Raw genomic sequence first — 16,243 nt, forward strand, 5'->3', positions numbered from 1 at the left:
ATAGTTTTGCTTTTTATCATTAGCCCGTTCCTTGACAGCAGGGATGAGCTAAACTGAATGTTTTTAAAATCCTTCAGATTACATGGTGCCTCTGTACAGGGAAGCAAGGCAAATGGGGAAAAAAATAAATAAATCTTGCCCAAGAGTGATTAAATTAAGAATTTCCAAGAATCAGAACTTCTCCATGAGCCAGACTCACACTGTTCCTTTCCCAGTTCTTTTCTCAAAAGCGAAGAGATAGATGGGGTATAAATATAGTACCATTCCTGTGTGTAGATATTTTTCTTAAATCAAACCAGATATAATCACCATGAGAACTGGTAGAATAATTTCATCAGTATGACATACTATGAGGAGGTTACAGCTAACTGGAAAAACATGTTGTTAGACTAATGCGAAGTTTGAGGCCTGAGGGAATGTCATTGCTTCTATAGCAATAATTTTTGAGGATTTCCCCAGCCTCTGCAGATTTCTCCTTATTTCACTTGTTTTTATAGTTTCCTAGGAATTCCTTCCCATTTGTTCTGTTCTCAGCTATGCTATTCTCAGCTGTATTCGTATTGTTTCCCTACTTTGGGTTTTCTTCCCTGAAGGTTAAGTAAAACATACTGATGCTACTGAGGGTATAAATCTATCTCTCATGTGTTACACATTGACCTCTAAATCCACCTCTAACAAGACCACACTGAAATAAAATTAATGGGGAAGTAAAAGATGTAGAGGTAAAAGGGAATGAATGGAGCGAAGATTCTGGAGATCCTTATCTCTTTTTTCCATTCTAATCCCTAGCAGATATTGTAAATGATACCCTTTCCTCTCACATAGCATGCGGCACTAGAATTGTAAGTAATTCACCAACTTGGACTCAGCAGTTACTTTTTAAGCCCAGTGGGGCACTTCTTTCTGTTTTAGATTGTATTCAATTGCTAAGTAGAAAATTTCTGCTATTTCAGCAGGAACATGTGTCAAGGAAGCTGGGGAGGAAACCTGGATACAGGGCCATTCATTTGCATTGAAGAAAGATCAGAAAATTGTAAAAACTAGTTAATGATTTAGGAATAATTGGAGCAGATAGAAGCTTGTGAAGTGGAAACCCGTAATTACAAGTGCTTGGATTTAAATGGAATAAATGTTCAGGATTTTCTATGTCTGTTGTGGGGAAAATATCTCCTCTCTGAATTCTTCACTTCTAAATTATTTTGTGTTTTTTCTAACTTCATTTGCACTTTGTGTTGTTTTTGAGCTTATAGAGTTTAATGTTTTCGTTTTCTGGGGTTTTCTAAACTGTAGGGGAAGAAGATGTTTTGTTTGCAATCAACTTGTTAGCCTGAATGCTTTTGACTTGTCTTATGAATGTATTTAAAAAGTATTTTGCCTCATATTTATAAACTAAAGGATTAATTAACCACAGCTTAACAAGTCATCGTGCATCAGAACCAGTAATGTCCATGTATATGATCTCAGCACACAGAAGAGCTGCAGTAATGCAACTTGGCTTAGTTGCTGCTGAAACATTTTGGGAAGAAGAGATAATTGTGTCCAGTATCTTCACTGGTCAGTTATTACTGCAATCTGAACTATTAGTTAAGCTGTGATAACATGGCTAGAACTGGTTCTACTTGTTGAAGACCACAGTAGATTTTGGGCCTATTACACACATCCAGCAGTGTTCACTGTCATAAAGGGAAGCCAGCTGACCAGCGCTGTAACTCATAGGACTGTCCTTTGTTTCTTCAAAGTTGTGGTCAAGCCTCAAGGTTACAGCTGAGAATGAGAATCACAAATTGTGTAATGGGTCACTTAATTCCTAGGAGTTCCCACTTCCCTAACAATGGAAATAACTAACTGGAATGTACTGTCTGACCTTGCTGGGAGGCTTTGATCCCTCATTCTAACCTTTCCAGTTTCTCTAACTCCTACCACATAACCTGGATGACCTGCCCCTGTCTGATTGCATGGCCTAGTCATCTTCTGTGGGTGTGCAACACCCTTCAGGTTAAAAAAAAAAAAAAAAAAAAAAAGAAAAAGTAATTGGTTTGAGAAGTTGATAAATATGCTTTTCAACAAGTGGAGACATCCTCAGGCATGACAATCTCTGTTCAAGTCATTGCTTGGAACTGTTTGCCAGAGGCACATGGCCTGGTGTTGTTAATGAGCCATTAAAATAGATCTTTTGGGAGGAGGTTGAGTGCATTCTTGCACTCTTTTATAAATGAAGTCTTTTGGAAATTTAGCTTTTTTTTTTTTTTTAAGAAATACTGCTGTAGCGTTTCTTGCAGACTTGAAAATAAGACAACCAAGTTGCTGTGCTCATAGACAGAACAGCTTGCTTAAAGTGGAAATTGTGACTACTCAATCTGGATCTAAATGATAAAAGCAAAAAACCCAACAGAACTCAAACAAAACAAGCAAAGCAAAACCAACCAACCAAAAAAAGCCTCCATAGAACAGCAACAAAACAACCAAAAAACAACCACCTACTTTAATTGTTGCTGAACTCCGCAAAGATTCTATGCTGCCTTTTCAGGAAGGAAGTCTCCACAGAAAAAACACAGAGGCCTCTGTCGTAGGGCATGACTGACCGTAACTTGGTATCTGATCCTTCGGTTGTTCCGTGTCTGATGGACTCGCGTTTCCTCTTGGTTATCCATAGGTGCTACCAGTAGGTTCTGAACTTCCAGCTGGCACTCCGTCCAGTGAGCCGCTGCCACCTTTTCCAGGACCTTCACTAACTCAGGTGCTACACGACTCAGCAGATTTTATCTGCCTCTTTTTCTTTCAAAGGGCATGTTTCGATTAAACTCTCCATTGCATGTCATTAATGTCTGTTTTTCTTGTCTTTTGGCATAGTAACCCCTTTTGTGTAAATGTAGCAGTGGGCAGAGTTGCTTCAGCGCTGTAGATTTAGCTTGTCTTTTGGGCTGCTCTACTCAGCGTCTGAAATACAGAAACAATAATTCAGGCTTGAAGTTATTTCATGTTTTAATCTGAACCTTAGAGGTCACAGGTGAGTTTTCTTCACACAATGAGAAGTTACAGTAGCAAAATAGCTCTCTATAGAAGCGGTATATATCACAATTAATTGTTAACATTAATACAGAGTTAGTGGCTTTCAGAGGTCTTGGTTAATTTTTTCCCTTTGGTTACTACTAGACTCTTATTTCAATAGATTCTCAGTTTTGTAAAAGGTCTGTGATGCTCCTAATCCTAAACAGGAGTTGAAATATAACAGTGGCTTAACCTTGTTCAATTTCTGTTGTTGTGTGCAGCAGTTAGCCTGGATGTTTTATATGTGAATTGGACAGGTAATCAGTTCAAGATCATATGGGTTAAAACTGTCTTCACTTTGATTTTTTAAGAAATAGAGAAAATGTAGAAGAAAAATGTATTGAGACAAAATTGTTTTATGGATCTTGTAAATGCTGTGCAATGTAAGATGGAAACACTACAGTTCAATATACCAAGAAAGGCTGAAAAAATAACCAGACAAAACCCATGAGATTTTGAGATGGAAGTCTGCTGCTTCTGAAGGAGGACTGAATAAACACAACTCTTTATCCCAAGGACACTTGAATATCATTCTAGAATTGACCTCAGTTTTTTGTTTTTTGTTTTTAAATTCAAACCTGTATAGACATTATGGTTGAAAAGGGTATCTAGCTGTGCTTACATGAGGCTCAGAGTAATTTTCTTGTAAAAGTGACCCTACCTATGTATCTGTACTTCTTATAGTGTTCACATCTTCCATCTGTGGCTTTGGACTGCAGAAAATACTCTTGGAATACATCTGATGTCTACATCTTTACTGAAATCTGTCCTTTCATAGAAAGGAATTATTCACTTAAGACTTAACTATAATTTTAAAGCACTTCCAATATGATAGCTACAGTATGAAGACTTGTACAATACTTACTAGCATCACAGCCGGACTTCTTTTGGGTTTTTTTTGACCATTGAGAATTGTAGTGCAGACTGTGAGCTAACCCTGATGAAGTCCTGCTTCCTGACACTCTGGTAACAGTCTCGCCCTCATCTCTTGAAGTAGAGCTCTTGAATTCAAGTTTCGCCCATGGAAGTGAATTTAAAATGACCTGTAAAGGTTGTTTTATTCTTTGCAAGCTGTTCCTTTGTTGGGCTTTACAATAGCCTGTGAGAACTTTTAGTTTGAAAGGATTTAAATTGACTGTTACACAAAGGGATAGTGGAAGAAAATTGTAAATAATTCAAACTTGTGCTAAGGCAAGTTTGCTTAATGAGCTGTCATGACTTCCATTAATTCTACAGCTAAAACTGTAAAAACATAATTATATGTATTAGGATACTGATCTTCAAAGATTCTTTTTGAACAGGATTTCCTTTTGTCTCTCAAATGTGAGGAATGTAGTAATACCTGGTTCCAAAGGCATGAAAAGAGTTGAGCAGCAAGGCATGTTAGCAGCTTTTATGTTGGTTATGGCATTAATAGACCTTCCTTTCATTGTACAGTTTTTTATCCTCCAACACTGCCTGAGCAGAAGCTGTCTTTATTCAGTAATTTCTCTGGTTACCCCAACAGATGTCATTTTTTTTCTAGGGAATCTCTCAGACAAGTTTGCATAGGATCTAGAAAAGAGGTTAGAATGGAAACAGTATAATAAACCAGAATTACAAGAAGCTGAAAGTTGGCATCTCATCCTGACTGTTCCTATTTGACTACCTTCTCAGTCCTCCTGATGGAGCAAATGCAAGCTAGTAATAGTAATACAACCAGGCTCAGTCAATGAGTCCTTGCAGATGGCCTTTGTGTCCAGAGCTGCTGCTTGGTTTTCTTTTTTCTAAAATGTGCGTTTAAATCTTGGAAAGTGATAAGAATGCATCCATTATTTAGGAAGTCAGAGTCAGGGTATTGCTAATTAAATGTATCATGGAAAGGACACGGCCACTGTATTTGACTTTACTTGCTTCTTTCTGGCAGGCTGAAGATGATTCATTAGGAATGGATATGTTCTGGCTCCAAACTGAGCAAGAAGCTAGTTGTCTTATGTGGAGTTGTGAGATAGTGTTAGCAGGCAGAATCTTTTCCTCCAGCTGCTGGAACCAGAAGCTTTATTTAATACCGTTCAGCCAGTTCTTTTGAAATATGATTTTCTTCAAGAGGCAAGAGATGCCAGTTTGGTGGTAATTCATCTGTGTTCACGAACAGTGGTAGCAAATGGATCTGGAAACAATTAAAATAAGTCGCCTGAAGTTCTTACTACTTCAGGTCATCTCTTGGAACTGGTTATCTTGGTAATCATTTCCCCCAAACTCAACACAGTGGTAACCACTAGTGTAGTTCATCCTACAGTGCTACTGCTAAAGGCTTCTGCTTACCGTAGATGTTTCTATGGGGATCTGTGGTATAGAAAAGGCAAAAATACAGCTCTCTTGTTTGTCACTTGTAAACAGCTTACCTCTCATTTGAACTCTAAAACCTGCCTTGGAGTGTGAGACAAAATTGGAGAAGACTAATTGGATCAAATCTAGATGACTGCTGAGAGCCTTTGCTGCTGTCACATAATACGGACTGAAAAATTATTGGCTTGTCTTAGAGTAGATAGCTTTGTCTTCCTTACTGATTCTGTCAGTACCTCATTAAGCAATATTTTTTCCTTAGTACCAGTCTCATAATTAGCAATCCAAGTGCATGTCATCTCAAGACCAGTTTGGGACGATTTGTTCCTCAGTTATTATAATTATGGGCACGTTTCTCATTTTTTTGTGAGTTTTCTTAGTGACGTTCATAAAGAGTTTGTGTAATCCTTGTGGACCAAAGGCTGTAGAACCTGGAGACTTAGGCTGTCTTTACACAGTTCTTAAGGGTGGGAATGCAAACGTTGTGAAAAACAGATGTTTCAGTTAATGTTTCTTTTCTGCTTTTCCAAATGTGTTGCTTAAATTGTTTTCTGTCTTGCTGTGTTGTACATGTTAAATGTAAGCACGTAGCAAGGGAAAGATAGAAATATAAAAACTGTGCCGACTGCTTTAAATTTTAGTATTAAATGTGGCTGCACTTTCAGAAATACGTATGTATCTTTCTTGAGCTGGGGCAGCTGTTTACTGTTTCCTCTCTCATCAGTCCCAGCAGCCACTGGAAGATCTGGATGCTAAGCTGAGGAGAACCCTTAGTCCAGAGACCGTTCCAGTGACATCAGCTCCTGCCTGTGTACGTTTGCAATATTGACTTATAGTAGTCTCAAGTAATCAGTATTATCTCAAGTTCATGCACTTAAGTCACTGCCTTTAATATCACTGCACAAGTCCATAGGCTTCTGAAGTAAAAACAAAGAATCATCTTTCAGTGTGTGGGACAGAGCCAAGCGAAATGGAGCAAATATGTAGGTTGCAATAGATACTGTATTTCCTAAGGCTGGTTCTGGGATTAGTTCTTAACCCATCTTTTCTGGCAAAGCTGTTAATATCCCAGAACTAAAATGGGAAGTGATTATGAAACAAGGGAAAAGAGGGTGCTAAACTAGCAGTATGTGGGAAGTCAGTTGTCATTTAGGAGAGATGTTTAAAGTGTAGGTTTCAATTCTTCAGACTATATTAAAATATTGATGTAGAAGGATGATAGTGATTAACATCGATCTCCAAGTGACTCCTCATGCATTACTTCTGCAGAGGAGAAGGGGAGGTTCTGCTGGTAGTCTTGGGTTGCAAGGCATGCAAAATCTGTTGCTGATGTTGCTTGCTTTGGAGTTGAAAGATCTTGTGTTTGTCTTATGGGTCATCCTTTAGACCTGATGGAATTAAAAAATTCTGTAACATGCACTATGGTACATTATTTGAAGTTGAATCAAACTGCTGATTTTTATTATTTTTATTTTGTTTCCCTCTTGAACTTCTAGTCTGTGCCCTCAGTAGCATCTACAGCAGTTACTGGTCTGGTGTCCACAGCAGCACAGTCTCTGAAAGATGGTAAGACAGCCTTTGTTATTTTGGATGATTTCTTAGCACAGAGATTAATGCAAAACTGAAACAGGCTAGCAACTTGTAAGGATATAGCCTCTTCTAATAAGTCATACAGTGGCAATTTCTTAAGAATTGTTTTAGTTTTTAGAAAGTAAACTGACATTTTCCACTGTAGACTAAGAGAAGGGAATGGAACATGCATATTGTAGTAACTCTGTATTTAAAGCTGACTGAAACGAGAAATTAAACCTTGCAAAGAATCTTCAGTGTACTCCTAAGGTACAGCTTCACAATTTGAAAGGACTGCTTCCTATCTCTTGTGATATTCTTGACAGCAATTGTTTAACCTTTTCATTTTGTGTTGTCATGCTGCAATTCTGTATTTAGGATATCTCCCCTTAATTGGAGTATTTAATTTCTATGTAGCCAAAAAAAGGTGGGGGCTAAACTTAATTAAAGAAACACAGTAAGAAAAAGGGACTGTTTTCTGAACAGTGGAGGGGTGACTGGGTGAGTTAAACTTGAATGATAAGTGGCTTTCAAAACTAAATGAGTTTAACTGTTAGGGGTGCGGGAGTAGGGGTGGAACCAAACAACCCACACTCCAAGAATAGCCTGAGACTTAACAATCAGCATTCCCCCACTCATTGCAATTTTTAAGATCTCCATTTTAGTGAACAACATTTGGATTGCAAGTTCAATGACAAAACTTTAATAAAACCAACAGGAAAATAAAATAGTCCCTTTCTGGTATGCTTGATAGATAACTATACCGTTAAGCTCATTCTCCTACTAGAACATGAGTTCCTTTGCCTGTTAATTTTAGGTAGTAAAAGTAAGCAAAGTGGAAAGTTGCTGAATAAACCCAACAAGCTGTCCAACAGAATTAGTTTAAAAATAGAATGCTATTTCTCAGCTTTGTAACCTTATACTGCTAGTGCATACAACAATAAAATTAGGAGCTACCATCTAAGGATCCAGCTCTGAAGGCCTCACACTGCTTAGAGTAAATGTTTACACCATTTCTTAAATGTACCACTTTTCTATTAAGAAATTGCCTCCAGCATTTAAAATCTATGTAGTCACCTCGGGTATGGAATTGAAATATGTTATTTCATAGATAAATTTCATTTGTTTGTTATTTTTTGGCTACTTCACATCCCTGCTTGAAATCAAAGTGTACTTTTTTTATCACAGTGTAAAAGTGCACTTCTGGCAATCGTACTGCACAATGGAACTTTATAGAAAAATACTTAATTTTAAAATTTTAGTTTGATATTCTACATTGCAAAGCTGAGAAAGGAGATCAAGTTCCATGAATCCAAAAGCCTGCTAATTTTCTTCTCAATCCCATTCTCATTTATTTATTTATTTATTTATTTATTTTTAGCTTCAGCATCATGCGGTGGAGAAAGCAGTGGTACAGCTTCCACGACAGGAGCTGGTGTTCTTAAGATGGGACGGTTTCAGGTAGGCTGGGGGGGGATCTTATAGCAGCCTTCCAGTACCTGAAAGGGCCTACAGGAAAGCTGGGAAAGGGACTTTTGAGAAGGGCAGGTAGTGACAGGATGAGGGGAAACGGTTTTAAACTGGAAGAGGGTAGATTTAGACTAGGTATTAGGAAGAAATTCTTTGCTGTGAGGGTGGTGAGACACTGGAACTGGTTGCCCAGTGAGGTTGTGAATGCCCTCTCCGTGTAAGCATTCAAAGCCAGGCTGGATGGGGCTTTGAACAACCTGGTCTAGAGGGAGGTGTCCCTGCCTATAGCAGGGTGTTGGAACTAGATGATCTTAAAGGTCTCTTCCAACCCAAACCATTCTATGATTCTATGTTAAACTAATTTGGTTGTTCATAGAGAATCCTCACCAAGCAGTTAGTGCCTGGTGCCAGCTCAGTGTGCCTCTTGGAAGGCATTCTTGTTGTGAGAAAATATCCGTACTGAGCTTGTGGCTGCAGGATTTTGTGCAGACACTGTTATTTGTTCTACTTCAGGGCAAGGATTGCACTAGATTATACGATGTCTAGCTTATGAATACAGCATTTAATCTTGTCAGACCATAACTGTTTAACTGTTTGCCTTGGTCTTTAATATTAGTTGCTCTTTGGTTAACCTTGCTGGGACATTGACTTTATTATGTACCGTTCTTGAAAGAAGTCCCCTCTCAGTCTGCTGTATGTTTGGGGTTAATTATGCAGTCTATCTTGAACTCTTATTCTTAGTGGCAGTGTTACTTGGAGGGAAGCTTGTAGCATTCCAGGGAAACTAGTTATTTCTCCCTCTCACATGCTTCTGCTATGTAATGTAAATAAGTGTATCATGTTAAGGAAGAACTTAGAAGGTCTACATGATTGCATTTCTATTGTAGGTATCTGTGGCAGTGGATGATGTGCTGAAAGAGAGTGACAAAGCCGAGACTAAGCCGCTGCAGTTTGAAACCACCTCCTCTGATTCCTCCCCTCTTTCTGGCAGCAGTCCAGAGAGTACCCTGGTAAAGCAGGCTGGCGGGCGGAAAAGCGAGGCTGTGGCACATGGCAGTCCTCAGCCAGTTCCTGTGCTCCAGTTGCCAGTAGATGATGGTCAGCCTACTAAGGTTGGCCGCTTTCAGGTAACAACAACAACAGATCAAGTGGGGCGCTTCTCAGTGTCAAAGACTCAGGATGAGGTCACCTGTGCGGAGAGAGAGCCAATGACTCTCCCTCTCTCTGTGGACTTGGAACAAGTTGCTTCTTCAGCTGCAGCCCCTAGGAAAGAGTTGGAGTCGAGGCAGTCCCCACATATGAACGGTCCGTCCTCTGAACCAGAGGCTGCTTTCTTGAGTGGAATGGCTAAGGATCTGGATGATGGCTCAGCGAGCCCAGACTCCCTCCAGGCCACAGCATCAAAAATCAGCCTCCCTGTTCAGAGCCTTAGCAACTCGTTCAATTCGTCCTACATGAGCAGTGACAACGAGTCAGATATTGAAGATGAAGACTTGAAATTGGAACTCCGTCGATTACGGGAGAAGTAAGGCTTTTTCCTTCCCTTGTGCGTGTGTGAAATATGTAGCAAAGACTTAATGTGAATTTCATTTCGTTTCCTCTGGACTTCACTTTTCACAAAGGAAAAAAGCTAGCCTTCTTTAAAAAGAAACTAAAACTTTGTTAAGTATCAGGACCCACTGTCAGTGTTTACATTGGAAGTAAAATTCTTTAGTGGAAAAGTAATACATAATGATTCCAAGCAACAGGTGTATGCACTTGATACGTTAATTTTCTAGCCTGTAATCTTGATGTGTGTGCTCATATACAGATTGCCACGCTGTGGATAAATCTGTGCAGATGTACAGAAGTTTTTGCATATCTCTGAAATTCAGTAGATAGTGGAAATGTTGTTGTCTGTCTTGAAAATGAAACTCAACTTTGTATTTCTAGTAAGCGATTCTGGTGTTCTCCACTTCCTGGAGAACCCCTGTTGATTTAGAAGAAAATTGAGAAGTCAAAGAATATGACTTCAATATTGAACTTACGTTGAAAGCTGACTTTTTAGGACAGCTGGCAACTACTCTGAAAAAAATGCCTCAGTACAAATGTTGAAGCCTCAAAGGCCGTATGTTTCAGATGATGAGTGTTGTAGCTATTCCTGTGGCATTTATGATGAATGATTTGATTGATACGTTTGCTGTGTGTTCTTGTTTATGCGTATGTTTATTCTGGCTTTGAGATTACAACACTGGAAACTTTGTATTGGAATTCCTAGTCAGTGTTAGACAAGATGGAAAAAAACCAAGCATTCTGCCATATGTATTTAGTGATTGTTTGTGGAAGGGATTTATTTCATCTGCACTTAAATGTTTATGGGAGTTTGACCAAATAAGCTGGTCAAGCTTGACTGGAGGGGGGGGAGGGATTGTATTCGTACAAGTAGGTGCATACAGTTTTTTAAGTAATACTCTTGTAACTTGCTAGGCACCTTAAAGAGATCCAGGAGCTGCAGAGCCGCCAGAAGCAGGAGATTGAATCACTGTACACAAAACTAGGAAAGGTCCCGCCTGCAGTCATTATTCCCCCTGCTGCGCCCCTTTCAGGAAGGAGGAGACGACCCACGAAAGGCAAAAGCAGCAAATCCAGTCGTAGCAGCTCCCAGGGAAATAAGAGCCCCCAGCTGTCAGGTAAGGCTTTCTCAATTTCTTTTTAAATAAGACAGAACTGATAGGGTGCTACCACTCATTTCCAGACTGATATGGTTCTTCTGCTGCACCCTACTCTCCTGCTCTCTCCACTCCAAGCTCCTCCACTGCCTGGACTACAAAGTCATTTTAAGTTGTTTTTGCTACTTGATAGTCTTGCTTGTGGCTTCTGCAATTTACTCAAACTATATTTCATTGTTTTGTAAAAGCAGTTTAAAATTGTGGGTATGGGTTTTTTGGTTTTCTTTTAGATTAGTGATAGGGCTGTAAGAGGACTGGGGATCTCTCCTGAGTGAAAAGTATAAATTTACAGAGGGATTTTTTATTTTTATTTTTTTCATACATCATAGAATCCTTAGAGTTGGAAGGGACCTTTAAAGGCCATCTAGTCCAACTCCCCTGCAGTGAACAGAGGCACCACAGCTAGGTCAGGTTGCCCAGGGCCTGATCCAGCATCACCTTGAAAGTCTCCAGGAACGGAGCATCAACTGTTCTTGTTTTCTCCTGAAACTGATTTTATAGAATGGGAGTGGTATCTTCGTTCATCTTCAAAAATGGTTTTTCATACTTAATAGCACTTAAGCATGATATTGCCAGAAACCAAAGTCATAGCTCGTGGATGTAGCAAATTATTAGGGAGTGACAATTCTTTGTACTTAGCAAATTGAGAAGATTTCAGTTGTCAAGGCTTCGTTTCTCACTGAGACAATTTTTATAATAAATTGAAAAATAGTTTTGTGACTGACTGGCATGGATGTCAAATCCTTGGTATGTATCTGTAGATGTCACTCAAATCCTGCCTGTGAGCAGCAATATTTGTTACTACACGCTGACTTTGGCAGCTCCGTGTCATGTAGTAGGGTCTGTATCCAGTCGCACTGTGCTCACTTCTGGTTTATTATATGATAGAGAAGCTCTGTGTGAGCATGACAGTGAATTAGCACTAAGTTCCCTTAAGACTGAAGTAAAGAAAAATTATTTCAGTCTTACTATTCTCTAACAAGCTGGTGTAGTCCTTCCCTGCCTCTCTCTCATCTGGAATTGTCAAGTTCAGAGGATGAATATACTTCCCCTTCCCCTGCATTCTTTCTCCATTACTAGCATAACAACTCAGACATACGTTCTGCTGTTTTTCATCCTCTCCCTCGGGTGCACTGAAAAAAAGCTTAGAAAATGACATGGGGAAGCTGAAACATTCAGATGTGTTTTGCCTTCACTCTTCCTGCAGGCAACTTGTCAGCTCAGAGTGCACCATCAGTTTTGCCCCCACAGCAAACTCTTCATCCTCCTGGTAGTGTGCCAGAGACTGGACAGAACCATTTGTTACAGCCCCTCAAACCTTCACCTTCCAGCGAAAACCTCTACTCTGCCTTTACCAGTGATGGTGCCCTTTCAGTACCAAGCCTTTCTGCGCCAGGCCAAGGTAAGACTTCAAACGGATTTAGTGTCAAGTCTTGCACCTTTATTGCTGGTGAAAGAATGATGTACGTGATGCCACTTGATGTTTAATACACATCATAAAGTAGACAGGGAATTCGACCCCAGTGCATGCAAACTGATAAGGGCATATGTTTTGCAACTACATTTCTAGCTTCTCACATAAACAGAATGTGCCAAGATTGTTAAAACAATTAATATATAGCATGTGGCCCTGTCTGCTATAATGAAAACACTGAGGAGAACACAAGAGAATGCAGTGTGGTGGCAGCAAGCAATATTCTTCTGACCTGAGAGGAGAAGGTGTTGGCTGAAAGGGTGAGGAGATGATGGAGAGAGGTAGAGGAAAGGTGGGTTCAAATGTGAGATTAAGGAAGAGGCAGAACAGCTTTGTTGGCAATAAGTAATTGAAATGGTAGGAAAATTTCAGAAGACCACTCCTTTTAGAATTTGAAACTGCTGTGGCTGTTTCTGTTAACAATTTTTTGGCAACGAAAGGGAAAAAAGAAGGATTATGTTCTGCATTTATGCATTAAAGAGTTATCCTGGACAGCAGCATAGGAGGATGCAGTGGTGTAGGAATAAAATGTTCATTTTATTCAAGTTGTGGATTGCTTAGGTTGCATCAAATCATTTCTCACTCAGCCCCGATTTATTTTGGATGAGGACTTTTTTCCTTCTCAGTTGCTCAGGAGATGGTAGTTTGATCCTTTTGCTTCTACGAACGTAGTTGCTTCAGTTTTTTATGCATTAACATCTTTCTGAAAAGCTTTATCATAGACTGATAAAATGCATCAAACCAAACAAATATTATTGCTGAATTTGTAGAAGTACAAATGGAAAACAGAAATTGACCTTTTGAAAGAATTTTGGGAAGAGTTTTCTGTAGAGATTTTTGTGTTGAACTGTTCAAGTATTTTTGAGCTACTTGCACCTCCCTGTATGTAGAGTTGTATGTTATCTTCTACAATTAGACGCTTTTGCTGGCATTTGGCTTTCCAACCAATGGCAACCCCACTGCTGGGTTATAAACTGGAGGTTAACACAGCAAACTTGGCCTCGTGTCCGCTGTACTGAAAGCGAGTCTCTTCACTCCGTATGTTGTCTGCATACTCTTTGGTCCACTCTTCGAAGCTTACTCTTGTGTGCCATGTTAATGCATTTCACCCTCCCAACCTCAAGTTGCTAACATCTTGTAGTGGTGTTCTGTCTCTTCTCCTCTCCTTTCTCTGTTCTTCCCGTTTTTGTTTTCTCACAGGCTGTGCGAAGTTTAACTGTGCATCTGAGAGAGTGACGTTCAAGCCTGGTGGCAGGAGGACCCGATTTCTGAGTACGCCCTGCTTGGCTCTTTGTGTGTAACACCTTTACTCCTTCCTTGTCTTTTTTTTTGTTTTGTCTTTTTGTTTTCTTCTGCTGCTTGGATCTGTTTCATGCAGCCCATCCTCATCTGCCGCCTTGTATTCCCTCCCATTCCATGGCTAGGCTGAGTTGCTCTTAGCATACCTTTAGAAGTTTGGGTTCTCGTGTTAGGTATTCTGTTTTTAAACTGTTTCAGCAAACACTGATTTCTCTAAGCTTTTGGTGGAAACTCTTCTGGGCAGGTCAGTGAAATGGCAGAAATTGAGGTTGGCTTGCCAGATGTGGCACACTGGGCCTTTTCTTTTGGCCTGCTTATTAATTACACTTCAATATATATTAGCTGCCATGAGACTTGCAGGGGAATTATTCTTTCCTAGGGGAACAGTGAGGAAGATTTGTTTCCCAAATTATTCCTTTGTTGGGCACTGTTGTAAATGATGGTGGAGGGGATGTGTTGCTTCCTTCCAGCAGTGTGCTTACTGTGCAACTTGGGTGTTTATGCATGCTGTCAGCACCAGTGCTGATCACAGTGCAGAGCATTGATGCCACCTGTAGGCAGTTAACATTGACTTCTTGTGTTCGTTAGCAGATGGAGAGTAAAAGATTGAAACTTAAAAATAGTTACAGAATATTTTCAGGTCAACTCAAATGGGCCACAGATTTAGAAGCTCTTACTGTGAATCAGAGGCAGACTAAATATGATGCACATAGCAGTAGAGGTGGGGAAATGGCCATCTTCAGGCATTCTGTCAACCCTTGCAAGTTACCTTGCAGCCTTTCTCAACATCCTTTCACTGGTGCTTACGTTACGCCAGATTAAAAAGAGAGCCTCAAACTTCTGATGTGATTGTTTGAACTAACGATGTGCTTGAGCTGAGGCTGCTGCTGCAATGCTTTTATTTTGGGAGCTCCCATGCTGCTGCTGCAGGCTGGACCCTTTGAATGCTCTGACATTTGTTTCCCAGGCTCCAGAATGACTTGATATGAGAGTTCCGAGTGCTGAAAAGAGACCTTCAGTTGCTGCACTGCCTAACGTACCATGCATCTGTAGCATCTGCCTTGCTGCAGTTGGCAGCCAGAGAATTGTGTGCAGGAATGAGACCTGGCCTTCTGCAGAGACAGCTGCGACGCAACCAGCACAGTCCTCCAAGGCAGAGGAGTCAGAGAGGGGAAACATATTTGCGGCTGCTGAATTTTGCAATGCTACCTCATTGGATTTTAGATATATTGCTGTGTGGATGTGCAGTAACAAACATCTGCAGTTCAAAGTCTTAACGACTCCTTTCTTGGAAATACTTACATGCTTACCAAAGCTAACTCTTTGAAATCCTCTGTTGTCTGCCCCATCCTTTTTTGGGGTAGAGAGTATAATGAACAACTACTCCACTTCTGGAATTGACAGTGAACTGGGTATGAGAGTGTCATGTATTTCTGAGGCTCTGGCTCGCTGCAAATTGTACACCATCTGGCTCTAAGAATACATTGACATGCATATCCTTTGCCTGTGGGGCTGGTGCTAAGAAAAATGGATTCTTTTTGAAACGTGTGTTGTAGCTGTCCTGCAAAAGCAGGTCTTACTCGTAAAGGCATGGCACAGCTTGGCCTGGCACTCAGCTCATTACAGGCTGCTTGCTTCCTGGAGTCTTGTCCTTCAAGTGCTACTGCAGACTGTTATGGAGAGTGACAACTGGGAAAGATGCTGGGTTCAAATCAGCAGCGTTGAGGAAACAGTGCAGTAATTGATGCTTGTAACTGTGCAGCGGGAGAAATAGAGTGGTACAGCCTGGCGGGGAAGGTCTGTCCCACTGATCTGGGAAGGCCTGAGAGAACAAGGTGACAAACCACGAGAGCACTTGGCTTATCAAATTCTTCTAACTTCGTGACAGTCAAACGTGATAGCTGTAAAATGCTTTCTACGCCCAGACAAAAATGCAAGATGTATTTGCTTTGCTTTTGTAGTAACAGCCAATTGAAAGCGTAATGTTTCCTGCCAGTCCTCATTACTTTTTTGGAATTCTGAAATACTGAAAAACAAAAGCATGAGGCCAAACCATTTCTTTTTCTGAAAATACAGCTCATGAAACTGTCAGAGCAATCTTGGGCTTTTTCCTAGAGCATACCAGAACATTCAAGAGCCCTGCTGTGCCATTCCCTCTGTTTCTCACCAAGCTTTTCGTACTGTTGCTGATACTAAACATTTCTCACTGTTTCTCTTATCTTTAACAAATGACTCTCTCTTTGTGCTTCAGGGAAGATGGTGAAAAAAGTCTGTCCTTGCAACCAGCTCTGTAGTAATTATCTTATTTCTGTTATCTCCAACTCCTGACTGTAAAGCTATTCATTGGCTT

The 16,243-nt window shown here is 40.2% G+C and overlaps 1 protein-coding gene across 13 annotated transcripts in view; it reads left to right on the forward strand.

Annotated features, from left to right (window-relative positions):
- WNK1 (WNK lysine deficient protein kinase 1) overlaps window positions 1–16,243 on the forward strand; it is a 98,713-nt gene that overhangs the window by 77,549 nt on the left and 4,921 nt on the right. For 7 of the 13 annotated variants that reach the window (XM_015286695.4, XM_015286737.4, XM_040650612.2 and 4 more), the window contains 9 exons: window positions 2,654–2,737; window positions 6,098–6,184; window positions 6,870–6,939; window positions 8,324–8,403; window positions 9,300–9,937; window positions 10,879–11,081; window positions 12,328–12,522; window positions 13,795–13,887; window positions 16,145–16,186. In XM_015286695.4, coding sequence (XP_015142181.2) covers window positions 2,654–2,737; window positions 6,098–6,184; window positions 6,870–6,939; window positions 8,324–8,403; window positions 9,300–9,937; window positions 10,879–11,081; window positions 12,328–12,522; window positions 13,795–13,887; window positions 16,145–16,186 — 1,492 coding nt within the window. The remainder of the gene's footprint in view (window positions 1–2,653; window positions 2,738–6,097; window positions 6,185–6,869; window positions 6,940–8,323; window positions 8,404–9,299; window positions 9,938–10,878; window positions 11,082–12,327; window positions 12,523–13,794; window positions 13,888–16,144; window positions 16,187–16,243) is intronic. The other 6 variants (XM_015286692.4, XM_040650576.2, XM_015286704.4 and 3 more) reach the window with 6 other exon arrangements.

Source organism: Gallus gallus, chromosome 1 (assembly GCF_016699485.2).
Source record: "Gallus gallus isolate bGalGal1 chromosome 1, bGalGal1.mat.broiler.GRCg7b, whole genome shotgun sequence".
Lineage (NCBI taxonomy): Eukaryota > Metazoa > Chordata > Aves > Galliformes > Phasianidae > Gallus > Gallus gallus.